Source organism: Alternaria ventricosa (assembly GCF_023758065.1).
Source record: "Alternaria ventricosa strain BMP 2768 chromosome Unknown scaffold_16, whole genome shotgun sequence".
NCBI lineage: Eukaryota > Fungi > Ascomycota > Dothideomycetes > Pleosporales > Pleosporaceae > Alternaria > Alternaria ventricosa.
In genome coordinates this window covers 402,327-429,449 of record NW_026055696.1, presented here as the reverse complement: position 1 = coordinate 429,449, position 27,123 = coordinate 402,327, and the positions used below count along the sequence as shown (strand labels likewise).

General features: G+C 52.2%; 12 protein-coding genes and 1 non-coding gene across 13 annotated transcripts; 5 read left to right on the top strand and 8 right to left on the bottom strand.

Moving 5' to 3' along the window:
• Window positions 1-66: 66 nt before the first annotated feature.
• J4E93_008316 (uncharacterized protein) lies at window positions 67-799 on the top strand (the record flags this gene model as incomplete). The annotated part of the gene is made up of 2 exons (XM_049346217.1): window positions 67-401; window positions 448-799. 2 exons carry the CDS (start codon window positions 67-69, stop codon window positions 797-799), a joined length of 687 nt encoding a protein of 228 aa, XP_049196618.1.
• A 415-nt stretch (window positions 800-1,214) lies between these two features.
• J4E93_008315 (uncharacterized protein) lies at window positions 1,215-2,140 on the bottom strand (the record flags this gene model as incomplete). Its single annotated transcript, XM_049346216.1, has 3 exons — window positions 1,215-1,748; window positions 1,813-1,936; window positions 1,989-2,140. The coding sequence occupies 3 exons, from the start codon at window positions 2,138-2,140 to the stop codon at window positions 1,215-1,217; spliced, it is 810 nt and encodes a 269-aa protein (XP_049196617.1).
• Window positions 2,141-2,712: 572 nt separating this feature from the next.
• J4E93_008314 (uncharacterized protein) lies at window positions 2,713-4,610 on the bottom strand (the record flags this gene model as incomplete). Its single annotated transcript, XM_049346215.1, has 3 exons — window positions 2,713-4,197; window positions 4,249-4,378; window positions 4,429-4,610. The coding sequence occupies 3 exons, from the start codon at window positions 4,608-4,610 to the stop codon at window positions 2,713-2,715; spliced, it is 1,797 nt and encodes a 598-aa protein (XP_049196616.1).
• Window positions 4,611-5,245: 635 nt separating this feature from the next.
• J4E93_008313 (uncharacterized protein) lies at window positions 5,246-6,632 on the top strand (the record flags this gene model as incomplete). The annotated part of the gene is made up of 4 exons (XM_049346214.1): window positions 5,246-5,549; window positions 5,597-5,720; window positions 5,768-5,903; window positions 5,955-6,632. 4 exons carry the CDS (start codon window positions 5,246-5,248, stop codon window positions 6,630-6,632), a joined length of 1,242 nt encoding a protein of 413 aa, XP_049196615.1.
• Window positions 6,633-7,357: 725 nt separating this feature from the next.
• On the top strand, window positions 7,358-8,334 carry J4E93_008312 (uncharacterized protein; the record flags this gene model as incomplete). The annotated part of the gene is made up of 3 exons (XM_049346213.1): window positions 7,358-7,686; window positions 7,752-7,852; window positions 7,907-8,334. 3 exons carry the CDS (start codon window positions 7,358-7,360, stop codon window positions 8,332-8,334), a joined length of 858 nt encoding a protein of 285 aa, XP_049196614.1.
• A 1,998-nt stretch (window positions 8,335-10,332) lies between these two features.
• On the bottom strand, window positions 10,333-12,280 carry J4E93_008311 (uncharacterized protein; the record flags this gene model as incomplete). The annotated part of the gene is made up of 5 exons (XM_049346212.1): window positions 10,333-10,713; window positions 10,763-11,159; window positions 11,210-11,431; window positions 11,484-11,930; window positions 12,096-12,280. The coding sequence occupies 5 exons, from the start codon at window positions 12,278-12,280 to the stop codon at window positions 10,333-10,335; spliced, it is 1,632 nt and encodes a 543-aa protein (XP_049196613.1).
• A 758-nt stretch (window positions 12,281-13,038) lies between these two features.
• On the bottom strand, window positions 13,039-14,825 carry J4E93_008310 (uncharacterized protein; the record flags this gene model as incomplete). Its single annotated transcript, XM_049346211.1, has 4 exons — window positions 13,039-13,625; window positions 13,674-13,702; window positions 13,750-14,625; window positions 14,680-14,825. The coding sequence occupies 4 exons, from the start codon at window positions 14,823-14,825 to the stop codon at window positions 13,039-13,041; spliced, it is 1,638 nt and encodes a 545-aa protein (XP_049196612.1).
• A 1,889-nt stretch (window positions 14,826-16,714) lies between these two features.
• J4E93_008309 lies at window positions 16,715-16,801 on the bottom strand. The gene has a single exon. It is a non-coding gene; the product is annotated as a tRNA-Asp (tRNA).
• Window positions 16,802-17,579: 778 nt separating this feature from the next.
• J4E93_008308 (uncharacterized protein) lies at window positions 17,580-18,298 on the bottom strand (the record flags this gene model as incomplete). The annotated part of the gene is made up of 5 exons (XM_049346210.1): window positions 17,580-17,751; window positions 17,834-17,958; window positions 18,039-18,062; window positions 18,112-18,200; window positions 18,256-18,298. The coding sequence occupies 5 exons, from the start codon at window positions 18,296-18,298 to the stop codon at window positions 17,580-17,582; spliced, it is 453 nt and encodes a 150-aa protein (XP_049196611.1).
• A 443-nt stretch (window positions 18,299-18,741) lies between these two features.
• Window positions 18,742-19,161, top strand: J4E93_008307 (uncharacterized protein; the record flags this gene model as incomplete). Its single annotated transcript, XM_049346209.1, has 2 exons — window positions 18,742-18,793; window positions 18,842-19,161. 2 exons carry the CDS (start codon window positions 18,742-18,744, stop codon window positions 19,159-19,161), a joined length of 372 nt encoding a protein of 123 aa, XP_049196610.1.
• Window positions 19,162-19,656: 495 nt separating this feature from the next.
• J4E93_008306 (uncharacterized protein) lies at window positions 19,657-20,723 on the bottom strand (the record flags this gene model as incomplete). Its single annotated transcript, XM_049346208.1, has 2 exons — window positions 19,657-20,638; window positions 20,698-20,723. 2 exons carry the CDS (start codon window positions 20,721-20,723, stop codon window positions 19,657-19,659), a joined length of 1,008 nt encoding a protein of 335 aa, XP_049196609.1.
• Window positions 20,724-23,717: 2,994 nt separating this feature from the next.
• Window positions 23,718-24,744, top strand: J4E93_008305 (uncharacterized protein; the record flags this gene model as incomplete). The annotated part of the gene is made up of 3 exons (XM_049346207.1): window positions 23,718-23,721; window positions 23,785-24,150; window positions 24,206-24,744. 3 exons carry the CDS (start codon window positions 23,718-23,720, stop codon window positions 24,742-24,744), a joined length of 909 nt encoding a protein of 302 aa, XP_049196608.1.
• Window positions 24,745-24,932: 188 nt separating this feature from the next.
• J4E93_008304 (uncharacterized protein) lies at window positions 24,933-25,856 on the bottom strand (the record flags this gene model as incomplete). The annotated part of the gene is made up of 1 exon (XM_049346206.1): window positions 24,933-25,856. One exon carries the CDS (start codon window positions 25,854-25,856, stop codon window positions 24,933-24,935), a length of 924 nt encoding a protein of 307 aa, XP_049196607.1.
• Between the last annotated feature and the right edge of the window lie 1,267 nt (window positions 25,857-27,123).

The following is a 27,123-nucleotide window of genomic DNA, read 5'->3' as shown; positions in this document are numbered from 1 at the left end:
CACCCACAACGCATGTATGACGTGACGCCGTAGATGGGTGACTTACTTACGCACAACAGCTGGACCATGGATGTGGCTCTTAGCCGCAAACGCTCGCGCCTGACTATTGACGAGGACGAGGACGAGGTCCAGCGGAGGAGGGAGCCGTCGCCTGCTCTGCCGCCATTGGGCGATGCGCTCAAGAGGTCGAAGACACAGTGCGAGCTGGAAGAGCTAGATGTTATAAGTCCGGAGGAGGCATGGAGCGTGGATGTGGATGCGATATTGGCTAGCAGTACGCTCGCGACTCCTGTAGGCAGTATGCTGGAAGCGCATAATAACTGGGCAAGGTATAAGAAGCAGGATTCGATAATAGTGTTATGTGTGCAAGGGAATGTTCAGGTTCATTACGACCTGCTTTGGTAAGATCATACTGAACCATTTCAAACTACCACTAACATCGAACAGCTCCGCTCTCCCAGATCTTTACGCGCTCTCGCCCTCTCTACAGCCCTTCGTCCTATGCCACGACCCCTCGACACATAGACTTCCATCCTCCGCGCCCTTCTCGCTCCCCTTGATACAAGCCGCGACTCCCTCGAACAACCACTTCGTGCGCCTGGGGCTTCTACATCCCCTCGGTGGAGGCAAGTTCCCGTTAGATGCACTCGTCGTGCTGGATAAGAAGGGCAGAAGGAGATTAGTGTTGCCATTTGGCTGGGGTGCTGGTAAACATGCGGATACACCTGCAGGGCGGAGCATACAGCTACGGTTGATGGCGTTGCTGAGGAGTTGTGTCGCGATGTTAGAACAGGAGTAATGGAAGCTGTTGTGCAGCCTACATTGAAGTTTAGACCCGAGAACGTGAGGTATATGTGGTGAGCAGGGAGTGGCTCAGGGTCTCTGCAAGCAAGATGGATGACGATACGGCTATGCTGGTAGCATATAGATACCGTGAAATAGGACGATTGGCATCACGATGAGACGCGTGACGGTTTTCAAGAAGTTTCATTAGGTGTGTAATACTACCATGAACACCATACTCCTGCTATCCTTCCGGGTATCATCGCGAAATAGACTACCTATAAACACCTATGCCTGGAAGGCCTCCGCTAGAAGCAAAGTCATGAAACAAAGGAAAATGATGTGGGTTTACGATGACAGTCTCATCGTCGGTGTCGGCGCATGTGAACTGCCGTATCGCAAGAGACCACGAACACCCGCGAGCTAACGCACTATGTCTGAACAGACTCGTTGTCGTTGCGGATATCCATTGAAGCCTTATCCTTCTTGATTGCACGAATGGTTGTCTTTACGTCCTTCTTCACAAGGTTGGTGTAATACCCCAGACATCCTTTGGTAGTAAGCGACAGATCACCGTACACATCGGTTCCGTCGAAGTCTTCTTCGTGCGCAACAATATGAGTGGCGAAAGTGCACATGACCTTGTGGTACGGAAGTACTGTCACCGCTTTCTGGCAGAGCCCTGCTTTGAACAGCCCATAGTCTTGTACCAGATTCCTCAGCTGCTCAGGTGTGAGCCCGTCCTTAGCTAGAGTGGCCTTTATGAACTTGAGAGCGAAGAGTTCGAGGGCCTCCATGCTCATTTCGACTGCACAGAGGAATACTGGCACATGAACTTCGATTGCCGTTTTGCCGTTGGGGAGTTTGTCGGGGAGGTTGTACATTGGGTTGTAGATGGAATCAGTCACCATCCTGACGACTATGGGGCTGTACTTCTTGGTAGGTGCTTCCTGAGGGGTCTTGAGCTTAAGGCCAGTCAGTCAGATGTTTGGAAGGCAACATAATTGCGAAATCTACTCCAAAACTCACATTGGCTTCGATCCAGCTAGATGCTGCTGCTGCCAGCGCGTCGGGTACTGCAAAAGACACCGAATCGTTGTTGGTAGGGAGAGACAGGCCGCAATGAAGTTTAAGGCGTAGATGTTCGCGTTCCCTATGGACAGGTCAGTAACAGGCACAAGCATGAGCATCCGGACTTTTCTTACTTCTTGTAGATAGCGACGTCGTCAATGTCCATTTCTCCAACCGACAGATCCCCGAATATATGGTGCAGATAGGCCACATCGGCTAGGACTTGACGTGGAGTGAGCTTGTCATCGCTGGCGGTCGCTTTCTGCTTGGCGGTTGCACTAGACATTGTACACGGTACTTCTCAATGCTCGTTGCTTGAAGCGTCTGGTGCGGGTGAGGTCAGTTACCGAAGGTAAATATTGGAGCGGCTAAGAGACGGGGAAACTGGAGCACTCACCGGAAAGGATTATGATGGTGTTTTGCCTGCCTAGCTAGCGCCAGATTGCTGTTTGCTTGACGTCAGGAGAGAAGTAGGGAAAGGCGGCGAAGGTCGTAGACTGAAATGACGTACTTGACGGGCTGCTGCATATTCACTTTGGCGATCTAACCCTTCATAGTACATGGGATGGCAGCCCAAGCGCCTTGAAATCTTCTAAGCATGTCTCGTAACGATGTTAGTTGAGGAGTTTCATTTTAGGTATACGCATGCTTACCATCTGAGGCACCGCCCATGGACGCCTACGCCAGGAGTAACTCAGCTAGAAGCACAGTCACAAAACAAGAGGTATAACGGGCTTTGAGGTATACATCCTCATTGTATTCATCTTTCACCTAAGCACGTATTGACTACAAAAGACTACATAGACCCGTGGGCTGAGACTCCATCGCCTACAAACGTCCTTGTCGCTGCCATGCCCCCTATTCCTCCATGCGATCCTCGGCCTTGACGCCATCGTCGACCTTGACGCCATCGTCTCCATCCCCAGACACGTCAGTCATGCTGGTATCTTCCTTCTTCTTCTGACCACCAGTCTCATCTGATGTGCTACGGGTAGGGACAGCGGGGGCGAGGACGGGAACATGGGGAACCTGAGTGAGGGTTTTGCCCTCGTCGAAGCTGTATTCGATACGTGGGACCTCGGTGTTGTCGTCCATGCCGTGGTCAGATGAACTGATGAGGGGAATGAAGGTAGACTCATCGGCATTCTCATCGGCGGAGATGTTGTTCTTGGGGAGAGCGTACTCAGTAGTATCTTGACGGTCGACTTTGGTCTGGTCCGTAGTCGGCTGATCACCTCCTTGCTTGCGCACAGTTCGCGGAGCAACGGGACTAGGACCTTGTGGACTGTGAGATGCGTATGGAGGGTTGAAGTCATCGTAGAGACTCGGTCCATCGATATCATCAGAGCCATCGGCCTCACCGTGGAACGCCTGGCTCTGTCGAAGGCTCGAGCCTGGACGAGGGGTACGCAGGAGACCTGATGCCGGCTTCATGGGGGTCGAGGCTGCCTTCTCACCTTGAGACGCCTTGGATCTGTCCATAGACTGCCAAGACCTGTCCAGCTCAGATGGTGTGGGTGTAGGCGGCAGTGCTTTGTTGTTGGTACGTTTGGCCGAGCTTCCATGATCACGACGACGGGGGGTAGGCGAATTGGGATGGTCCTCGACAGTAGGTTGGTAGGTATTGCTCGAACCCGGACGCTGGAGAACGCGACCGCCGATGTTTTCACGCTGTCCTTGTCCCGTACCGACAGTACGCATCTTGGGGGTTCGCGCATCCAGCGAAGGATCAGTCGACAGTCGCTTCTTGCTCGATAGCTGTTGGTCGGTGGCGCCGATGCTGACCATGCGCTCTGGGATGTTATTTTCGAGCTTGTACTTGTCCAGGTCTCGCTCGGCCGCCCCCTCGTATTTCGCATAGCCAGATGTTCCGAGGAACTCAAAATACTTCGTACCACCTTCTTGGAGCCACACAGAACGCTGCATTGCTCCACAAGTCGCGATAGCGTGGAGGAGGTCTTTGCTGGTGTTCTCGGACGGGTCGAACAGCTTGTATTTCTCCATCATGTTGACGAACTGGTCGGCCGTCGGTGGATCCTTGAGGAGAGAGGTCTTGAAGTTTCTAGTAGCCTCAAATAGGAGTCCCGGAATCTCCATCTTCTTCGCGCAATGATACATCTGGAGGTGAAGTTCTGTTGGCGTCTCGTCTATCTGCACCGTGAGGTTGTCGTCTTCGATCCCAGGGCCAGCTTTCTTCATGTATGTCAACCTGTACTCGCCTAGCTGCTGGGCTTTGTCGAGATAGTATTCGCCGTAGAGGATGTGTTGAACCATCAGATCAACGACGATGAACTTGTGGTCATGGATAGTGACAACGGAGTCGGTGTTTTGTGGATCTTGGATCTGATGAATAGTCAGTCTAGGCTCCCAAGGCAGCGCGAACCTGGAACTTACCTCTATCCTGAACTTCTTCGAAAGGACTCCGGCTGATTCCGTAGGTAGAGTACAAGTAGCGGTCTCACTCCCCAGCTTGGCAACAAGTGTTACGGTACTAAGCGGGCTCGTCACAAACTCGCGGCGCCACCTGCCTTTGTCAGTGATATACTCGTGCAGATGACATACGTTTGACAGTACATGTCGCGACACTCATGAGGCATCGGGGAGGCCTTCGAAGCCGGCAGGTGTCCGAAACGGATAGCCACCAACTCCATGTCCGCGCCGGGATCGCTGTTTGTCAACGCCATTGCCCGAGGCTCGACGCGCTGAGGCTCTGCGACACGTCCGCTGTCGCTCTGACTGATTTCTTGGTTGTCCATGTCGGTTCTTGAGCCTACCGAAGATGCGTAGATGCTGGGTCGTTTGGACGCGGAGGCGGCAGGAAGTGAAGTGGCAGAGTGGAAAGGCAACGAGCGCCGAGACTAGCGCTAGTAGGAGGGCGGTCACCTGCGTAGACTTATTAAGCGGGGGTGGAGTTTGTGGAGTTGTGAGTGGTTTGGGTCTTTCACTGTTTGTGCGTTCGCAATGCGTGACGCGTTTGCAGTGCGTGAGCGACAATGTCTATGCCTGAGATTTTGTTAGCATGTATATATAGCTATCAATTCAGAGATATTCCAACCCCTCTACTCTGAATTAGCTTCTCCCATGAGATGGACCCCCAAGTGGTAGAAGTATACGTGTGTCCTTGACTACGCTATGCCATAGTGGTGATTGGGTCAATGTAAGTATTTTTTGTGTCCACACCAAAGCCGAGAGTTCGGTTCTGTGCTCGATCATTCTTTTTTTGCTTTTGTTTTACCTTCTGGTGAGAGTGAAAGGGCAAACGTGAGTCCTTTGCGGCCTGCTAAAGTGGGGCTTGCCCACCCGTTGCTAACGCTGCTTTGATTTCCTTCTACTAGGGCTCACACACCAAGACCTCAATACTATCCCTCAAAGACAGCACTCAATCGTGGCTATGACGAATCAATCTCCGAAACCAGACAGCAAAGGCGAGAGCTCGGGACTGGATCCTGCGACAACACTAGTCGATGATGCATCGACACCCATTGCACCTTCAGGCTTGAATGCACAGCCAGAGCACGAGAGTCGCGAGGCTGTCAAACGCGACAATAGTGCGGACCAGGGGAGTTCGGAGACAGAGCCGCGTGCTCAAGAAGCGCATCCGCCTATGACAAGCCCAACACCGTCCGTCAGACATGTAGCTCGTGCTGCGACACACAACCCGGACGAACGTGACGGTGAAGAAGCTGTACGAACAGGTGAGTTACTCGACACCCTTTATGAAGCATGGAGGTTGACTTAACAGACGACGGAGCTCGCGCCCATACAAACGCAGTTACGATATCGTTGGCGACTCTGGAGACCCTCCTGGGCCATATCTTCGAGGGCAAGAGTGTCAGACTACCACAGCCGCAACTAGTCTGTGCTCAGTGAGTATTGGTCGTATTTCACTCCTACGTGCGCTGATACATCGCAGTCGTGGCCAAATGGCCCTTAGCAAGCGACTCGGTTGTGACTTCACACTCGTCGTAGATGAAGTTGCGTTCGACGTGAACTCGGGCTTCCTTATTGCAGGCTCGGAAGTGCTAGAAGGATATGCTTTTCCTAGCGGTGTAAGTACAAGGCTAGTGCAAATGGACAGAACTAGTACTCACGGCTTTTAGCGTACACTTAATACTCTTAATAGGGAGTGCGAGTTCAACGCACAAGTACACAGTCCCACGATGGTCGACCGCCTCGTCGAATTCATATACACTGGAACCTACAAACTGGATAAGGGCGGACGAGCGACGATGCTACACCATGCGACAAAGCTACCCATCGGCAAGACCAAGGCGAGCTATCCCATGAAACTAGAGGCTGCGGCGGAATTTCATCTGGAGATGTACAAAATGGGCAAAGACCTCCGATATGATTCCTTGGTAGCCGTCGCGCATAGCAAGATGGCAGAGGACATGTTGTGGAAGAGCACCGTCGACGTGGGAATTGCGAAAAGCCTCGTAAGCTGGATATACGGCTCAGCTCAGAGGCTACATGATACATCTGAAGAAACGAACGATACGCTCGGGGACGAAAACCTGAAGGAACTAGTCGTAGCGTGTATCCTGCGGCACGTTCATCAGAAGCTCTGGGATGAGGAGGAGGTAGAAGGGTTCAAGCACCATGTTCAGGCATACCCTGCTCTGGAGGTAGATTGGGACCTTGCCGAAGAGGAGTACAAAGAGCTGCTGAGGAAGCGACCCGAAGCTAAGAGAGGGGCGAAGAGGGCGAGACGCGAACAGCAACATCAGCAGGAGGTTGCGAGTATGCTTCAGCTCTTAGAAGGTCCTACTCTTTTGTAGACGAGCTACTATCGAAAGCTGCGATCTCCCGCGTCTTGTCCTACAGTTCCGATACTTCCGGCTGAGGAAGCCACGAGATGACGATCCGTCGAGAGTGGCATGGCGGCAGCCGGGACATAGGTTGCAGGGCTATTTGCAGGGTGTTAGAGCGTGTAATCGATCTAAACCGTAGCATAGCTATAGAAAATCTGCTCAATGGCCGTGTTGCTGAGATGAAGCTTGTGATGCGTGGTTGCAGGAGGTGTGAAGGTAGGTTTCCGTGAGGGTGGCTGGCGACTAGCGTGCTTCGCCACCCTGCCGCGATGACATTGGCTGGCGCATCGTCGAACGTTCGATCACCTCTTCCCTGAACATGCGGATCTCGACACCGTTCATCAGCTGCAATGCGGATTGACAACGATGGCTTCCACCTGTGATTTGAAGCTCCGAAAACTACGCGTGCAGATGCCATTTCTTTTCGCTGCAACAAGCCATGGCAGCCTTCTCATTGTATGAAGACGCGTCTATCGTTCGTGTGTTCGCGATGTCGTCTCACGATGATCCGATCGCGGATACTTTGGGCCCAACCTGGGGTCAGCTACTTTGTATCTGATAGCGCCGATTTGCTGGCGCGTCTGGCGTGATCCCTAGGCAGCGTGTCCAGGGCCCGTGCATCTTGTCTACACAGGGTCTCATCTCCTTGCACACTCTCTATCACCTTTCGCCACTACACACAAACGCTCCTTATGCCACCAATTCGCACAGAGAAGAAGAAAGGTTCAGCAAAGGCTACTCCTTCCGGCGGTCTCGCAGCCTTCGGCTTCAGACCTGCCCCGAAAGAGGAGGTCGTAGCCGCAGCGGCCCGGGCAAAGCCTCCAGTTGTATCACGATCCGCTGCAGACCTAGCAGCGCAAGAAGCGCCGAAACCAAAACCTCGTCTTCCTAAGCCTCTCGTTAAAGGAGTAAAACAAGCCTCCTTCCAAGACTCCAGATGCGACTGGGACGACAAGTACCATAAGATTATTGGGACATCGACACGGAAGATCACTTTTGGAAGCGCCTTTGAGCTGACAGAGTAAGCATCATACTTTACTTCCTCTCTACTGGGCATACCGTGCAATACTAAACCGCGTTTCCTAGCAAACACATCGAAGACATCCTCTTCCTGGGTCCTAAAGTCTGCGACACACTAACGGAAATCCATCTCACCTACGTGGATGTTGACTACAACGCTAATAACGGTACGAATCTGACTATGCAATTATTTGTAGACGTATTTCTGACTATGACGCTAGAATGTCTTGTGACGGACGAGAGTATCAAGCTTCTTGCTAAGGCTTGCAGAAACCTAAAGAAGATCTCTCTACCCGGGTCTAGGAGTTCTGAACTTGGTGATCAAGGCTTGATCCATCTGATTTCGTTCTGTCAGAACCTTACCCATCTGGAGTTCTCTGGTTCTGGCGTTACAGAAGTCACTTTCGAGCAATGGATTGCTCACCCAGATTGGGCGCCGAACTTGAAGAAACTACGCCTCAACGACCTCTCTTACAATAGAAAACCCATGCGTGCGTTGCGAGAGTTTGGAAGGACGCGACCGACACTACCTATCGAGCTGGTTACCCGTTCAGAATTCAAGAAGTGGGATACGTGGTATCTGCAGACCAGTCACGATACGTACAAGAACGGGAGAAAGATCTCTTCTAGTCTCCCTACTATTACTTGAGCTACGTTGAGGCAGGCCAAGCCACTAGTACTTTCCCCATTAATCTATATCTTGCGTTGGCTGGACAGCGTCTTGTGCTCGGCTAGCAATCCGAGACGCCGCAAATACTCGGTTCTACAGTGCTTCTCGTAGACATATCGCTTCTCAAGCTTTCTCTCTTGAAATGGATTTCATCCCTTCCCGTCCCAATATCGATTGTTACGACTGCTTTCGTCGACGTACCCGCCGTCCATTATCTCTATCTTTATCCTGGGCTTATTGGTAAATAACTAGCCGGATGTCACGAACTGTCAAGTTTACAGCGCCGCGCTGGCCAACAACAAACCCACAGGAAAGATTGGTGGCTTACAAGCATCAGAAGAGGGCGTTCGCCATGTGCCTGCCGCATAGCTTAAACCTGTTTGTATACACTAAAGCGACCAATCGCAACTGCTGTCGAGATATCGGGGGTTTGGTACAGCTGGGTTGAGTTTCAGCCGTGGGAAAAAGCAATGCTCCAATGTAAGGTACGGCAGAGACCCGCCTACAGGTACCCGCTATAAAATCTGGGTCATCTGAACATCATTCTTTTGTTGTTGACTTTTCAATCTCTGTTTTCTCCTTCAAAGTTTCGACCATATCCGCAGAGATGCCACCAACTATTACGCAAAATGCGAACATCACACCAGAAGGTACCTTTGCCAGCCTGGGCTTCAGCGTGGTTTCACGAGATGAAGCATTAGCAGCCGCAGCAAAAGTCGTGACAGCTACACGAACAAAACTATCACTACGGAACAAGCGAATTCGCCGTGCGAAGACACCACTGCGGTCGATACAGAAATGTCGTCCACAACCCACTCCTCCTGCGACCCCGCCAACACCATCCATTGTAACAGAAGAAAATCATGGTGTCGCACCCAGCTCTGATCGCAATAGCGATGATTCAGAAAGCGAGGAAAACTCCAGCGAATGTTCATGCAGACGCCAATGCGTTGTCGAATTTTCGATGGATTCATCCAGGATCCGCAAGCCAGCTGATCTTCCCATTCTGGATGCTACAGCTATGGGACCGAACTGCCAGTTGTCTTGGAGTGAGGTGGACTTGGATCAATGCCCCATGACAGAATGCCTGTTGGATGTGACGGAGTACGCTTTTGAACTCATACTTTTCTCTGTACAGACCTCGCTGATGCGCAACAGGATGGACGACCAATCTTTACTCTCTATCGACATGAGCCCAAAAGTTAAACACCTTCAATCGATCAGTATGTACACTTTATTCAATCTTGCACGAAGGTTCACTATCTTGCTAGTTCAGTCAAATATGTCTCTAATCAAATAGCTAACGATGACAGGATTGGGCGAGTCGGGGATTTACAGAGAGGGAAACATGATCCATGTTGTTCATCATTGTCCAGGCCTACAGACTGTTCAGCTGGGGAATTTCCGTAGTCGCAACCTTCTCCTCGCACTATTGTCTTCGTGCCCGTTACTCGAACACGTCCAAATGTCCGGAAGTCATTTCGATAATGATCCGCTCCCACTGTGGGCCCTCGCCGAACATCCAGACTGGGCACCGAACCTCGTCGAGCTAAGCATGTCGTGGACTGGAAACCAACCCTTTCACGAGACACCGATGGAGATGGAAGGATTGGGTATTGCTCTTGACACCCTTGCAAATGCGAAACCAAGTCTTCTAATGATCATTTTTGAGATCGGCCTTGAGGAAGACGTCGTTGTTTGGGCTAGGGTGCCGAGCTGGATTGGGCTAGAGCAGTTCAAACGAATGACGACTACGACCAGCACGACGGTGTTCGACGACCGACGTATCGAACAGGCGACACCTTTCGTTTCGAATTGGGCCTGAGCAATGAAGGCGATAGCGGCTTTTCTTTCTACAACGAGTTGATTATTTGATCATGTACACCACGACCAGATATTAATTGCATATCGCAAAGAGCAAGAGTAAGAGCCGAACCACTTGCTTCAAAAGACTCCGCTCTTCTCCATTTTCCAAACCTATGCATTCTCTCGATGAACCTTCTGCTCCTTCTCCCCCAGCGGCCCCTCTACACCTGGATGAACACTCTTCCTCCTCTTCTCATCTCTCTGCTGCCGACTTTGATCGAGACTCTGCGCAAACTTCGAATTGGCCCTGATTTGCGGACCTTTCCAGTACACGATGTAGATGGGAAGGGTGACCAGGAAAGCAAGGCAGGCTAGAATAGTGGAAGCGTATTGCAATGGTCGACCAGGAATGTTTGAGTAAAGCGGTGTGGAGTATAGAGAAGCGATACCAGCTAGGGCATCACGAGCGAGATCGTTGCCACCGGTTGCTGAGGATGCGTAGGGGCCGTATGCGGCGGTTTGGTAGTCGATTGAAGACTGGTAGATTGCATACTGGAAAGTGTTAGCCCATGTATGCTCCATGACAAGCCCAGAAACTTACATTCGCCATGCCAACCATTGCCGAGAAGATCATAGGCGCGATCCAAGGAATACCATAGTCTGGGCCAAGTGACGTCCAAGCAAACCCAAACAAGCCTATAGTCTCCAGCGGAGCGAGAAATAGCAACCACCAAAGTCGGGCCTCAGGTTCGACTGATCCTGGATTCTGTCGTCGTTTCTTCCGGAAACTGATGATCGACGGCATGTACGAAGCGTAAGCCAGGAAGTAGCTGAGCAAGATGGGTAGGAAGGCTAGACCAGCGCCAACGACGCCAAAGCCCCATTGTTCGTAGACGGGACCGAAAGACTCCAAGAATGTGAAGATCAAGGCGTCGCTGAAACCACTGAGGAGGGAAAGCCATAGAACGATTGGTTCGGTGAAGAACATGTAGAATGGTCTATGTCGTCGTTAGCATCAAAGCCGCCATAGCCTGAAGCAGTTACATACCTCCAGAAGATAGTGCCGACCTCTTTGAGGCTGATATTATGGCCACCTCGGATCTCATTTGGTCCATAGATGTTGGGATCTTCACCTGTCTTGCGCCGTCTCTTCGCCTCACGGTCCAATAGGATTGTCGAGCGAGTTTCGGGGTTGCAGACAAAGTGAACGAGCTGGACGAAGCCTCCGATGATGAGCTGGACCCAGAATATCCACTCGACCGACTTGTACCTGGAGAGCTAAGTCAATAAATGCCGACAGAACTTGTCAATGATACACTTACCTCTCTACGAACGCCCCGATGATCGCACCAACAACGGATCCGCCCACAGATGACAGCACTAGGAAAGCGACAGCAAACTCTTGTTCATCCGGCTCCCACATATCGGCCAGCACACCTAGTGTGACCGAGCCTCCAGCCGTTGATAAACCTCCGAGCGTCCGGACCACCACATATGTCGCATAGTTCTTCGACAAAGCAGCTGGTATTTGCCAAAGGTTGACAAGGAACAGACTGAGTTGCTGGATGGGCCATCGTCCATACTCTTCAGACCAAGGAGCCCAAAGTTCGCAGCCGATACCGTAGGCGATCAAGAACGCTGCCTGTGGGACGCGAGCTGCTTGTTCGCTTACACCATGGTGTTCGGATACGGCGCTGACGGCATGCGAGTACATTGACGCATTCGTGTTGATGCTGATTTGGATGAAGAAGACGACGATGAGAATCTGCCTATCGTGGAATCATTGTCAGCGCCGTACATTAAACATTGCAACACGGACAAAAAGCGATCGGGAGGAGGTTGTAAGCCCATGGTAGGTTCTCGAGATGCGCCGCCACAATGGTCGGCTCTCACGGCAAAGCGGCATCCAGACAAGAGACACAAGCTCAACTCACCATTTGCGCCAAGTTGGGAAGGAGTAACCAAGCTTGTCCCAAGCATCACTGTCTTGTAGCTCGACCTTGTCGCCTGTAATGATTCGGTCCGTCTTCTCTTGCTCTAGTTCTGTGCCTTCGCCATAGTTGGGGTCGCGCTCGGTGTCAGGCACAGCTGTCGGCCTGCCATCGTCTACGGTAGCCATATCGAAGTCCGCACGCACGTAGGAGGAGAGATGAGAGAAAGGGGTGTGAAAGGCGGAAAACGAAGAAGTGTACGAGATATACTTCACACCATCTCGCCCGCAGTGCATACGCCTCTTCGCCCTTCGCACACTCCACGCGACATCAGGCTGCCCGTTACTCCGTGCCTCTGATGTCAAGAGGCGGCTGGGTACATCTTCGGTAAGCTTACTCCGCCAATGTGAGGCTTGTCATTCTAAGCCAAGGCATACACAGCCGTGGCAGCCAAGAGTAATCAACTGATCGCGGGGTAAATAAGGGTGCATCGACCGATGATGGGGAATGCGATGTGCGTGATGTTTCCCATGTTTGGTCGATGCGGGTGTTGGGCCAAGAGAAAGGATGAGGCATGGCGTCATAGGCGTTCTATACGCTGCGGTTACGCGGCGTCGACCAGGAAGTCGGATCCTGCTCATACAGTCGATATATGCAGAGTGCCTGGCGCGGAGTTTGACGCCGGTTCGCGTGATGTCATGCACCCAAGCGGTCGTCCAGGAGATGGGTGTGAAAGGACGTCGACACGTGTTGGACGGGCCCACGGGTAGACGGCAGGCGCGCTAGGCGCACGCGACCTGGCAACGCCGACCAGAGAGTGGTAACCCGCGGCATAGATTGGGCAAAACCCGACATATACCTGATGGGGATCAGATTACTATTAAGAGCACTTTTGCGACCGACTGTCGTCCACCAGCTGTGCCATATTTACCGTTGCCATATCTTACTACCTCCCCTGCGGGCTCAGTAGCAGCGCCGTTATCGCATCAACACACGCATAGAACCTCTGTCCAACCTCTGGCTGGGCGAGATATTCCGAAGTCTTCTCCTTAATCAGATCTTCGTGACTCCACTCCTCCAGTGGCACATCCTCTAAACCCGTCACATCAAACCGAAAGTATTTCATCCAGTTGCGCTCCATCAACGCAGCATGTTCGACCTCGAATCTATCACCCCACGATCTTGCTTCAGCCTTCCTATCCTCGACGCTGTTCGCCATTTCGGGAATCTCATTTTTGCGATTCAGGCCGACGCCCGTACCGACCGAGACAATGATCATCATGTCGTTCGCATATCGGAACAGCTTCCTGCATTCATACAGGATGTCGCGAACTGGGTTGTTCTTTGTAGTTCCATGATCGACGAGACCTTTCTCGATTACGAACCGTTGCGGAACTCCTGGCTCGGATTGCACGTATCGTGGGGCCGCCGAGGTCGCCTTCATCGCTTGCCATATGGGCATGTTGGGTTCCAAGTCCGGTCCAGTTATGCGGCGTGTTTGGTATGATCGGATAAGGGCAGCTTTGTTCGTGCCTTCACTTCGTTAGTGAATCTCACCACGCTTCTCACTTCAGTACGTACCGATATCCATTTGTGTCGTGATTGCGAAACTTTATCGAGTCAGTATGTACGTCGCGGATGAATAGGCTTTACTCACACGTCGCCCGAGTCGGGCCGTCCATCCAGGAGTACTTCGTCCGGGCTGCCTAGCTCCTGCTGAACAACGCTCTTAATCTCGTTCTCTAACGCGCTGTCGTCAGGCTTCTGTATCTGTGCATGAGGGTCGAGATATCTGAAGTAGGCCCTTTTGTTGTCGAATACTTGTTTCGCGATCTGCTTGTAGGCTTCTCTTGCTCTGTGGGCTTGCATGCGCAGTCGACATAGCATGATGGCTATTATACCGCCAAGAGAACTACCACCCGTCAAGTCGAAGATCTGGTGGCTGTCTAAGCGCTGCCCAACTTTGACGCAGATCGCATTGACCAGCGATTCAACCAAGAGGAGAGCAGACAACCCCCGGATACCGTCACCGTCAATTGAAAGCAGAATCTTCGTCTCTCTCGTCCTCGAAAGGATGGCTGGTAGAGGTGCTGCTGGGTTTGGTGGCGGATCACGTAAGGTGGGATCAATGTACTGCGAAGATGGGCGCGCGTTGTTTTCAGGAACTGCTTGAACAGTGGGAGTCGATTCTGACGGTATTTGCGTAGCGCCAGTTGGCGCAGCAGCTTGAAATGCGTATGGGGAAGCATACACGGTGGCTGTCGTTGCTGATGAAGGCGTACTATGATCGCGTGGCGAGCCGGGGAGAGCAACCTCAACTACCGTTGACGGTGAAGGTGTCATGAGACCTGCTGCTGTAGTATGGGTGACGATCGGTTGTGATGGAGCCTGTCCGTATATGGGAGCTAGTGGTGGAGGGCCTGTGGCAGAGGGAGGCGGAGATGGCCATGGAATGTATCCAGAGTATGGATCCCGGATAAGTCGCAACTCTGCTTCTTCTGCAACGCGTCGGACATCCGGATCTTGAGCCTTGCTTCGATACGTTAGTCTCACTACGAGGGATATCTGGAGAAGACGCGCGACGTACTACTTCACGTAGCTGACGTCCCAAGGCTCCCAGCGACCGGACAGCAAGAACTGTATCGAGGAAGGAAAGGCGGAGTCATGAAAGTAGTGTGTGCCCTCTACCGCAGAGTAGCGGACACAGCTGAAGTCCACTGGAGTCCACGACATGCTGCTGTATAGTGGTTATAGCGCGTACCAGTGGCCAAACCGGTAGACGGAGAGCTGGAATTGAGGCAGCACTCAGCCTTGTACTGGCAATCTAGTGAGAGCAGCGGTGGATCAGACGGCAGTCCTAAGAAACATGCGGTAAGCCACTAGCTGCCGCTGGGAGCTAGACCGTTAATCAGGATGAAGTCGGTTCTGAGAAGGGCTATTGTATAGCCAATCGCTACGCGACAAACGGCCCGCCTGCAAGGTATACTCTGCGCCAGCTCGTCAAAATATGCTGCCATGCGTAGCGCTTCAGCGAGAATGCGGCCGCGTTTGACCGGCCAGGCGAGGCCCTGTACGGGCAACGTGTATGAACGAGGCCGCTCGGCAATTGGGCAGTTTGATGGATCTGTGAGACAAGGGCTTTGTGATACCCGGCCCATCCCTGCGTGTGCATTCGTCGCGAAAAACTCCCATCGCAGAGGCGATCGGATCGATCGCCTGGCTCAATGTATACTGATAAGGGAAGATCTCGGGTCAAGGGTGTATGCAATTGCGAACATCGCGACTGCCTAGGTGAAGACGGGCGATTCGCTAGCGGCTAGTGCATGACCATCGCTGGATTGGTCCACGCCCGCGGCCCGCAGCGTTCCGCTTGCTCGGCTCTCCCCCTCAACAGCTTTTCACCCTTCAGCCACACAGAACCCTTTCGCGACACGAGTAGATTTGGACAGCATCTTGCGGCGTTGAGCTTAAACTTGAACTTTCCCGAAAGAGTTGGTGTGAACGACTGCACGGTGACGGCGTAATCGAACAAAGAACCTAGTCCCACCTGAGCACCTGAACGTTGAGGAAACCTCTACGAACACCATTCGTCCAGAATAGACATGGAGTCAGGGCAGAGTCCACTCGGCACGCTTTCGATCCTAGCAGTGGAACTGCGCGAGGCCATCTGGTCATATGCACTCACCGACACCACGATCGTGTACCATGCGATTACCGAAACGGTGCCAATCCCATTACTCGGCTGTTCCAAAGCGATTCGTGAGGAAGCTATATCCACAATACTCCGAGAGCGAAGCGTCACGTTCCAGACGCATGCTGCATTATCGGGCTTGCTCACAAACTACAAGAGCCAGCAAACAACAGACACGATCAAGGATGCAATAGCTCCACAGAGTCAAGCTAGATTGCCGAAGAAGATCAGGTTGAAACTGTTCTCCGAGAACCAGAAACTGTTCAAGTGTACCGAGAGCAATTGGCTGGAGTATACAGAGGAGGAGCCGAAACTTGCAAGGGAACTTGATGGTTGGCGGGAAGCGCTGCAGCAATATCCCATTACACATCTCACGACAATAATCATGGACTGCAATTCTAGTCCCACATACCATGGCGGACCGGGTTATGCACTTCCGTGCATGAGTACGTTCGTAAAGCGTGTAGCGACGCGAATTCGCATGTTGTCAAAGGGACGATGCCAAATACTACTAGTTGCACCGCCAGGCACCGTGAAACAGCTCATCTGGCACGCTGGTTCTGCCTCCTTTCTGAGGAGCTGGACGCCAACCGATGACGGGTGGTCTGCAAGGAAGATTCAAGAAGCGCTCGACAAATCGGTCGTTGCTAATCCGTCACCACCCACACAGAGGAGCAGAAAGCGACGACGGCCCACGGCAGCGATGGAGTAGATTTCTGTCAAGATAGAGTAGACTTTTGTACATCACGTTTCTCCTTATGACTTATTACTCACATGCGAAGTTACTGGCACCATTGCAGGCTTATGAAGTGTGGTAGTATGCATTACTCAGGGCAAAAAACATCGTCACGAATTTCCCCCCGAATTGACCTTCATGGCCAACTTGCAAAGGCCCACCCGAAGCAAAAACAAAAAATGAATGCATGAGATGCTCTCCAGCGGGGAATTGAACCCCGGTCTCCCGCGAGTTGTCTGTGAAGATGACAAGCGGAAATACTGACCACTATACTACTGAAGATTGAGCAACCGAAACGGCTGAGTAGGTGATTCGATGGGAAGGATCAAAATTATAAAACTCATAAGGCATACCGCAAGCAAAGCGCAGCGAGAGCTGCGGCGTCAAACTACTGCGTCAATAGGCCAAAGTTCTGCGTGCTGCATGCCCAAAGGTGGGCGGCCAGCCAGCCCTGGCGGGGCTATTTTAGCTACGGCACACGGCATGCGATTAGATCATGGCTGCTTACATAAGCTGCTGCAATCATCTAGAATCTATCTACACTCTCTTCCAATTGGTATACTTGGATACGATACTCTGGCCCGAGACCATGGTTTGTGCAAGCTGGTATTACCATGTTCGTCCTAGAAAAGCTAGGTATGTAATCTCACACCCTGCGTTCCGTATACTGTCTGACTGGAGATATGCCTTGTTTATCCATGTATACAACAAGTCACGGTTAGTCTCCACAGGCATAGAGATGCGACTATATGTTGTGTTGAAGGTACACTCAGCGGGCTTTGTGATTGAGCGATCTGGCATCACGAACATGCAACATCTTATGACACTTGGAAAACATCCATAACGCCATCACGAAGATATTGTGCACACCAGCATTTGGTTTTCGAAGCATATTCATTTCTCGCCGAGTCGATTCGTCGTGAAGACTCTAGCTTTATTCGTTCATGCAACCCATGCTCATTTTCTTTCATGAGCTCCGAATCCCACAGAAGATGATGAACCGAATGAAGTAAAACTCCGAACCAATTCACATGCACCACGCTCTTCAGTATCTCATGATCTATGCCTCGGTGGCAGCGGCCTGAGCCTTGGCACCCCTGGCCTTGGCTGGCTTGGACTCCTTGACGGGCTTCTGGCTCTTGCGGATGGCGGAGGCCTTAGCAACGGCGTCCTGGCGGAGGTCGGGGCGGTAGTTGCGCTTGGTGGTAGAGTTGACGATGGCGGAGTATGTCCTACGTTGGTCAGCAAGCAGCCCTTTGATATGCGGTATCGGTACGATCGAGCGAGGAGAGCCGCGGCTTGGAGAAGACGTACTTGCGGGTGGACCTGCTGGGGCCGAAGGTGGTGGTCTGGATGGCAGATGCGGGCTGGTGGTGCTTGTCGGCCTTCTTGGTGAGAAGAGTGACACCACCCTCGGGGCCGGGGATAACACCGATAGCCTATTCCAACGTTGTCAATACCGTATCCTGTGTTGGTTCGCATGTGCGCGCGGCGCATTCGTGGTTCGTGGTAGTCGTACCTTGTTGGCAATGGAGCCCTCGTTCTGAGCAGAATTAGCTGACTGTCCCCAAGAATACAACATCCACACATACCTTGCGGCTGTACACGTTCCTCAGGTTAAGAGGATCGCGCGAGAACTGGACACCGTTCGCCCTCTTGACGAGCGTGGAGCTGCGTCCCTCTGCCATATGTCAACCCCAATCCCTCCCCAATGCGCGTCCCAGTCTTTCACTCACTGGTAACCTCCCAGGCAAGATCGTGCGAGATAGTGGTGGCCATTGTGTCTGTATGGAATGTGGATACGGACGATGTCGATTGCTTGACGTTGGGAAAGTTCGCCAATATTGAATCGAGGGCCCTCGTCTGCATTACCGCATGCGCTTAGTGCGTGTTTCGGGGATGGATCAACGTGGGTGCCGACGCCAAGAGCGGAGCGGAAGTGACGATGCATGAACGCGCGACGTGAGGCGGTGCAGCCGAGCGTTCTTGTCCGCGACTCCGTGGTTACAAACCATCGTTGTCTTGCATCAACCTCCCCTAATGCCTTGGCTTCAGAGGCGCTCATCTACACACTACCGCTGAATTTACTTCACATCCGTTTCTTTTGTATTCATCACCAACTCCTTTGTCGCGCCGAGCAGCTCCCTCCCGCACTCCCGAAGACCTCCGCTCTGTCGCATACGCTATAGACCTCTCGTGCAGCCTCGGAAGCAACCTTCATCATGGCCTACATCCTCTACTCCGTCTCGCTCTTCGTTCTGGTGATTGCGACAGGTATGTTGCCTTAGTGAACACCTCCTGCGCCACACTAACACTGCGCAGCTGCCTATTTCACCCGGCACCGCTGGATACACCTTTTGCCTATCCCCGGACCCATCTACACGCGCCTCCCATCCTCGTTCCGCGACGACATCGAAGCCGGCCTTTCGTCCTCAGCGTTTGACCTGAGTGGGAACGTGGAAGCCGGCGACTCGCGCCAAGGCTTGGACGACGCGGGGAAGAAGGAGGTTATGCGCATTATGAAGAGACGCGGCTGCGACTTCGACGAGGCACGTAGGATATACATGCAAGAGAGGTTCAAGAAAAACAACATTGGTGCAGATGGGATACCCCGCGACCCCAAGTTTGTCAGCTTCTCGTAATTGCAACGACTGGGTTCAATGGCGGATTTCATTCACAGGCCTCTTTCGTAATTCTTTCTTTTGTATGGAGTTTGGACACATTACTACATTTCCTTTGTTGCCTTCAGTGGCCTATCTCTGTCTGACATGCTCTTGGCGGGTATCTTTCTGCGAGTACGGATTTGGACGCCAGATATCCTGTGTCTTCTGTTCTTCCGAGTTCTGCGTCTTTCCTTAGCTGACCTTTCAGCGCCTTCTCGAATACACTTTTGATGTTTTCCCTTATTCAACTCGAAGCGTGGTGAACATCATGCCACCTAATCGTGACCCTATCGTCTCATGCTGCTTCAGGTCGATCAGAGGCCATGACTTCCGCGATTTCCGTGGACGGCTATTTTACCGACGGGCTGGGTCCCCTGGCTCGCAGATGTACCGGTCCTAGCATCTTGGAGACTGCTCAAGCTACAACGCCCATATTCAACGTGATTGTCATTGATCCCTTCACGTCTCTTCTCTCTACCTCGGTGCCTGAGCGTAGCCGGGGGGTCCTCCGAAACCTGGTGGACCACCAAAGGCTGGCGGTGGGCCGTTGAACCCGGGCGGAGGAGGGAAGAAGTTCGTCGGAGCGCCGCTTGGTGGGCGAGCAGGCAAGCCAGATGGGGGTGGTGGAAGACCTGGATGGCCGACCGGGGCTGCGGAAGGAGGACGGCTATAGCCTCCAGGACCGTTGGGAGCGTACCCAGGAGGTCCACCTGGAGGTCCGCCAGGAGGTCCGTATCCTGCTCCAGGTCCGCTTGGTGCGCCGGGCATGCCACGTCCATCCATGCCCATGGCTGGTCCACTAGGTGCAGCACCTGGTGGGAGTTGGAAAAGATGTGCCGGCAGAGGTTGCACAGCAGGCGCAACTCCGTGGGCCTTGGCCTGTTTCGCAAGCATACGCTCCGCTTCGTCGCCGTGCCGCTCGCCCTTTCCATCCTTCTTATATGCGTATTGAACTGTAATCTGCTTGCTCATAATGTACTGGTTGTGCATGCTCGCGATTGCCGCATCCGAGGATTCGAAGTCGCCGTACGAGATGAAACCGTATCCCTTGGATGCTTGCGTGATGTCGTCGCGCGCGACCTTGGGCGCATTCACCAACGGTCCGAAGCGGCCAAATGTGTCGTACAGTGTCTTTTCGTCCACTCCAGGATCAAGGTTACCAATGAACAGCTCTGCGCCAATCTCAACATTCTTCTGCTTATCTGCGGACGCCTTGTTAACACGTATCCGGCTTCCGTATAAGGCGACGTTGTTCATGATCTTGGGCGCGTAATCTGCTTCTGCTTCCGTGTGGAACTCTACGAAACCGAACCCTTGATGTTGGCCATTGACGCGATCAACGGGCATGTTGACATTTCGTACTCGGCCGGCGTTGAGCATCAGCTCGTGAAGAATGCGGGGCGTGATGCGCTCATGGAGGTTTCCGACGTAGACTGTGGCTTCTTTATTCTGTTCCCTGCGCATTCGTGAGTCCATGTTCGCTACTTGTTCGCTACTCGGAATGCTGGAACTTACCAGTGACGCGCACTCGGGGCCGACATGTTGAAAGACGTGTGTCTATAGTTTCGAAACTCTGGATCCTGGGTCGCAATAGAGATTCGAGCGATTCAGTGGGGTTCGTGAGGCGTCGTGAATGGGTATTGGTGTTCAGGAACGAAGTGAAGGTATCTGGAAGATATTGGAGCTCCAGTCCGAGCTTGCGCTAACACGCATGCGGCTAATCCCAAAACTTTGAGCTTTACGCATCATCGCAACTTCGTTCGCTGGGCCCGCCTTCACCCAATACAGCACACGACTCGACCACCTCAACCCAGGCTAACTACATACTCAACATGTACCAGTTGTCAGAAGAGTCCAAGGTACGTCGATACGCCAAGTATATACAGATCGGGCCTCCGTTGACTCCATACAGGAGCGCATCGCGCGCATCATCGATGTCTCCCGCGTCGCTATTCACTACGGCTACCTGCCTTTGATCCTATACCTCGGATACTCCCGAAGCGAGCCTAAGCCTTCTCTCATCCGGTGAGTACACCGCCCACCCCGGTCGTTTCCTATAAGCACGAGGTCACTCTTCACATGGCAAAGAACGTCACAAGCTGTGGAAATCAGCCTGGCGACTTCCGGAGATTGGAAGCAGACGATGAGAAGGAGACTGTGATATTGTTCCTGCAAGATTGCACCAAGGCAATAATGGGCCAGCCTAGCAGTGTCAGTGGGAGACCAAGGCATCTATGGGAATTATGGTCTTTCTGCTCTTCCGCTCACTCGCTTCTGCCCTGAACCTCTTTCTCAAGATACCACTTGATCGTGGCTGATGTATATTTGGGAACTTCGCTGACCCCTCTAGTCTTTTCTCTCCCCTCGCATAAGCACCAGACGACGATATGACAACAACGATTTGCGATTCATTGTACAATACTACACACTCTAGGCGCATGGATTCTCGGGTATGATTTGGACCGTGACGGTCGGGAAGATGGGCCATACAAGTACCATGGGTTCGAAAATTTCTCTACTCTATCAGGTCGCACGGAAGTCGGCAAAACGTATCCCACAGGAGGCGGGATTTGTACATGTATACCAAAGTCTTAATACGAATTGACGGTACCCTGCAGGACGGCCGGTGCCATGGCTGCCCGGTCCGAGTGGTAGCCCGCTTTTTGCACCAAACACATTCGTCTTGCGCATGCGTGTCACAATTGCTGGAACTTGCGGAGTCTAAGCTTGCGCGCATGTCGGTCCTCATTGAGCCCAGCGCCGGTTGGCAGGTATTGACAGCTACGCGGGGCAAATGTCGGTTGTGCGGTTGACGCCAATGACGAGACGCTACCTGACCCACGTGGTATCCCGGTCGAGCATCGCGACCCATGCTCCTCCATTCTCAACCTCTGCGAACTGGAACACCCGGCCACCGGTCCCCACAGTACACGCGGGCAGTCGTTATGGAGTCTTATATCCCAGGCGCACGGCGCTGGGCTGCTCTAGTTTGTGCTGCGAATCCTCATCGCATAGCCCCCACGCCTCCCGTGTCCACAGTATATCGAGAGCTCCCCCGGATGTTCTATGCCTATTCTCTAGACCTTATGGACACTTCGAATTGCTATCAACATCCCCATCCGTGCGCCGTCTTACTACCTGGCTGATTGCTCAACTTCGTGTATGACTCGTCATCGTCCACCACCATGACCGTCCCCAGCATTGGGGACATCTTGGTGCTGTCGCAGAAGGCTTGGAAGATTGGGCGCACCTTTTCTGCTTGCCAAAAGAATGCACCAGTGGAGCTTCAATATGTTGAGACGGAAATTGGCAGCCTCGCAAAATCACTGGCATCGTTGGCAGAGACGCTGCACGCGGAGTCCGTGCGGCAGTTGTTACAGGACGCTGACCAGGAAATAAAAGATGGCGTTGGCACCATCCTAAGGTCTTGTCAACGGACAGTAGATGACCTTGACTCGCTGATCGACCAATACCAAGTCATCAAGAAGCACCGCACAGTTGGAGGGTTCGCAATCGAGCGCTCATGGAGCGATCTGGTATTAGCCTCATACAGGACGATGATCTGGACTCCTGAGGGCGGAAACCTCGCAGATCTGAAAGAGATGTTACAGACACATACGAACTCTATCGATGAGCTGACGGAAGCATTGCAAAGGCTAGTGCTGCCAAATCTACGTCATACATCTACTGACCATGGCGCAGCAAGTCTATGGCTCGTATGGACAGCAACATCATACCAACGGCAGAGCGAATCCACAACATGCATCACTCGGCTGGAAGCATCGATCAGCAGCTGGACGAAGTACATCGTATGGTAGAGGACCTAATGATTGCACCACGCACCTCACATGTGCCACCCGTGCCAGCAAAGAACCCTGCGCGTTCACCGACCACCGAAAACGCCGACCCATTGAGCCAAATGTACCATGCTTTATCTCCCCCAGAATCTCCACCCAGGTCACAAAATATCAAAATATCTCTGCCACGGGTCCCGCAGCGCCCGGAGTCCTACGAACAGTCCTCTATAGTCAGATTCAACGATGATGCTCCTGTTCCGACATCTCCGGCGGATGTCGTGAGCGCCTCAAGAACATCATCACCCGCTCAAAAACGTGTGTCGGAATTTAGCTTTGGCGGCTCATCTTTGCGATACTCCAGCAGTAGCTATGCATCGTCTGACGCTGGTACAAGCTCAGTCGGTTGGCAAAGTCCATCTTCGTTACTGCCTGACTCTCGTCTGAGCGGACAGTTTTCGACATCGATCAAGAAAACATCACCTCTTCCAAGGACACCGGAAGCATGCGAGCCGGGCCGAAAGGCTGACAGTCGGCATCACACGCTACTCCCACCTCCGGCTATGAAGCTCGGCTCACTTCATGAACTCGAAAGAACACCTACTCAGACATCGCATGCCATGCTAAGCCCTTACCCTCCGTCACAACCAGAGATCATGAAACTTCACAGAAGTTCAACCACTACCAGTCAAAAAGCCGCATTCGAGAAGGAAGCCTTTCGCAACTCCGCCATTCTATGTGATGTGTAAGCCGACTTTGCTCTTAATCCGTTCTTCTCAATGTACGTGTTCAGCAATGCTAATTACAGATAGTCGCGGTTTGCTCGTCGAGTACTCACACAGGATAAACCAGGACGACCCAAGAGACGTAGAAATGGTCCAGGCTTCTGAAGAGTGCAGAATCGCCGTAGTACGGAAACGCGTAACCGACCCTGAGACGAAGGCAGTGCGCGTCGTGACATCCGTATGGGCGTTTAGCGACGACAACACCACCCGCGTGGAGCTACGTATGGAAGACGACCAGATGTACATCCCGTACTCCAGCTACTTCAACCCAGCCAAAGCCTCCATCACAGTCCTCTGCGAGCTCATATTTCACGACGTCAAGCACGGCAATCGGCCAGTGCGTGTAGAAAAGACTAGCTGGATCAACTACGTCTTCGACTCACCACAAGGTAGACTACTGAAATGGCATTTTAGAAAGAAGACGATGACTAACTGCATTTTCAGCGGCCGCACTCTTCCAAAACGAACTAATGGGCCGCACTCTACTCGCGACATTCCGCACAGAGAAAACAATGCGCATTCACGAAGGCCTCTCCAAGTCCTTCTCTTACGCTGAGCAAATGTGCGGCCTGGAGAACCTCCGCGTCTGGGAAGACAACGACACAGGCGCCATCATCGCTCTGATCCATTTCTCCGCCGACTTCCGAAACGGCTATCTAGCCTTCTACCTCAACTCCTCCGTCAATCCCATCAAAGTGAAAGACGGCGGGGACAGGGAGGTGAAGATCAAAGGGCTGAGAGTGCCGATTGATCGAGGTGATCGCGCGATGAGGAAGGATAGTTTTGCGGAAGCTGCCACTGCTTCTGTTACAGGGAAAGGTAAGGAGAAAGTGGGGGTTGGGAAGAGTGTGGACAAGGGGAAGGTTATTAGTGGGGCGAAGATTGAGTTTGCGACGGAGATGGAGAAGAGGGAGTTCTTGGAGATGTGTAGCGAGATGCAGAGGGAGTTGATTGAGTTGCCGGATTTGTTGGGGGTTAATTGAGGTGGTGGGTTGAAATCGAAATTTCTCGCTGTACTAAACCCATGAATGAATGGCTAAAGCGTGCACCCTTTCGAATCCGTGTCCTTTGGCTTGCTCATCCGATTCCCCAACACCCAGGTAGAGCACGGCCTACATATACATCGGGCTTCTTCTACACCACCTTCCCACCTAGTCATATGTACATCCCTTCAAAGCTCCCAGTCTCCTTCCCTCCAAAACTTGTCGTAGACTTCTTCAAACTCTTCGTCCAAGTCATAGCAACCAAACACAAGCGTTGCTTCCTCAGGAACGTTCTTCCTCTTTCCAGACCACCGCTGAGCCTCAATAACCCGACGACGCCCCCATTCTTTACTCTCGATATACCAGCAGATAGCTTGCCAATGTGCCCTTGGTACATTTGCGAGTGTGGAGATTCTGACATAGTTATCCCCCGTCTGCTTGGATGTCCGGGGCCCTATCATTTTACTGAATTCCTTTACTACAATCTTCGTATCACGCTCGGTCTCGCCACCCGCGGTCAAAGCAACATGAAGCGCATGCGACCTGTTATCCAGCACCCAAGTCGTTCGGCGACGAGTCCGAAGCAGAAGTCCAGATTTGCGGATGAAGTTGATGAGGTGACGGACTGATTCTGCCAGCGTACCGCCCTCCATTATGTATCCGTGGCTGGTGAGGAGGTCGTATGCGTCGTATGCGTACCTCGGAAGAGAAGCGTCGAAATCATCGTAGTCCTCTGTCCGAAGGGTGGAGAACCAGTCGAACATCGCTCTTATAGGCCCTTTCTCGTCTCCGATTACTCGTAGACTCGAAGCGTCGGTCTCGATTCGCGGTGTGACGCCAGTGATAAAGGGAGCTATCTCCGTGGCGTTTTGACCCGGTAGAAGCTGTTGTGTGGTCTTGAGGATAATATCTGCGGCTTCGTTGTTGATGGTCTTGCATGTAGCCAGGATGGCTGTGGGCGCTGTGTACGTGATAAGAGTGAAGCTATTCGTGGTTGTTCCGTCTTCGCTGAATTTGACGTATCGGGCATGGATGGTGCGATTGGGGATGAGGCTGTATACCATGAGTCGTAACTCGACAGGCAAGTCGAGAAATCGGAACGGTCGAAACATCGTTTTTGTTGTGACTATAACTGCCAGCGCCTGACGAATGTTAAGTAGTTTTTTGGATACGCTGCAATTTGCTTACACCGCGATCGTGGTGGGCTGATGAGAGTACGATTTGGAAAGTGATGCGCGGTACGACAGGGAGTATTCTAGGCAAGGTCAAAGCGCAAAAGCCTTAACTCGTTCTCGCACAGCTATACTTAGTAGCTAGTAGATAGAGGACTATAACAAAGAGTAAATAGGAAAACACATATTAGCTATTTAAGCCCGCACCTTAGCGGTTTTGTCTTTACCTTTACTCTACCTCTAACTCCGCCTACACCTGCACAACCCACGCAAAAAGAGACTAAAACAACGCCACCCTAACGCTCCAACCCAGCCTCCAAAAAAACAAAAATCCATACAACAGTAGACTTCCAAGTAACCCCGCAGGTCGTTTTCATCAAAGGTATAGCACGCCTTTAGCTACACGAATGCAGCAACACAAAGTATAACAACACAATAAAACGTTGTCAAAAACGCAGTCGAAGTCCCGAACTGGCTTTCCAGCTTACCTTGTCTTACCTAGCACACACAAACGTAACTATCCTGGATACACATTACCGGTTACTAGATCTCTAAAAGTCCGCTGCAGCCTGTAAGAGCAATCTGCTTTTCGCTGATAGGGGGACACAAAGCCAAGGCATTGGAAGATGGACTGGGATCTGTTGTCCATGGCACGTGACGAGTGGTTGGCTGGCCGTGTTGCGATATTGGTGGCAGCTTCGGTGTTTGCAAATTCTTATTAGTGTATGTGCTAATTATCCCGTACGGTATAGCCGAAACTGCGAGTGTGTAGACAGCGAAGGTAGGCCTGAGCGCAGAAGGCAAGTCAAGCACAAAAGAGGAAGAGCTCGCATTGGACTTTTGTGACACTGCCATTTGATCTATCGGTATCCACATGTACTCCCAAAAGATTTAATTACGAAGAACCCTAAATATTGCGCCTGGATGCTTAAGATTGCCAGACCGTGATATCGCTACGCTGTGGAACGTTGAAAAGAACAAACATGACAAGTTACCTAGTGCGCACGCATATCGGGCCCGAAGAGAAAGATTAGGAGCAATGGACCTCACCCCTCCAAATTCGGTTATCTTCGAGCACCGTTTGTAGACTAGAGGCAAATCTACCGCTCGTAGGGCGCTTGGTTTGGCGCTCTGAGAGAACGGACGAGAAGGCGAATAGCGGATGGAGTAGTTACATGGGATGTATAAAGGCAAATTCCGTAGCGAC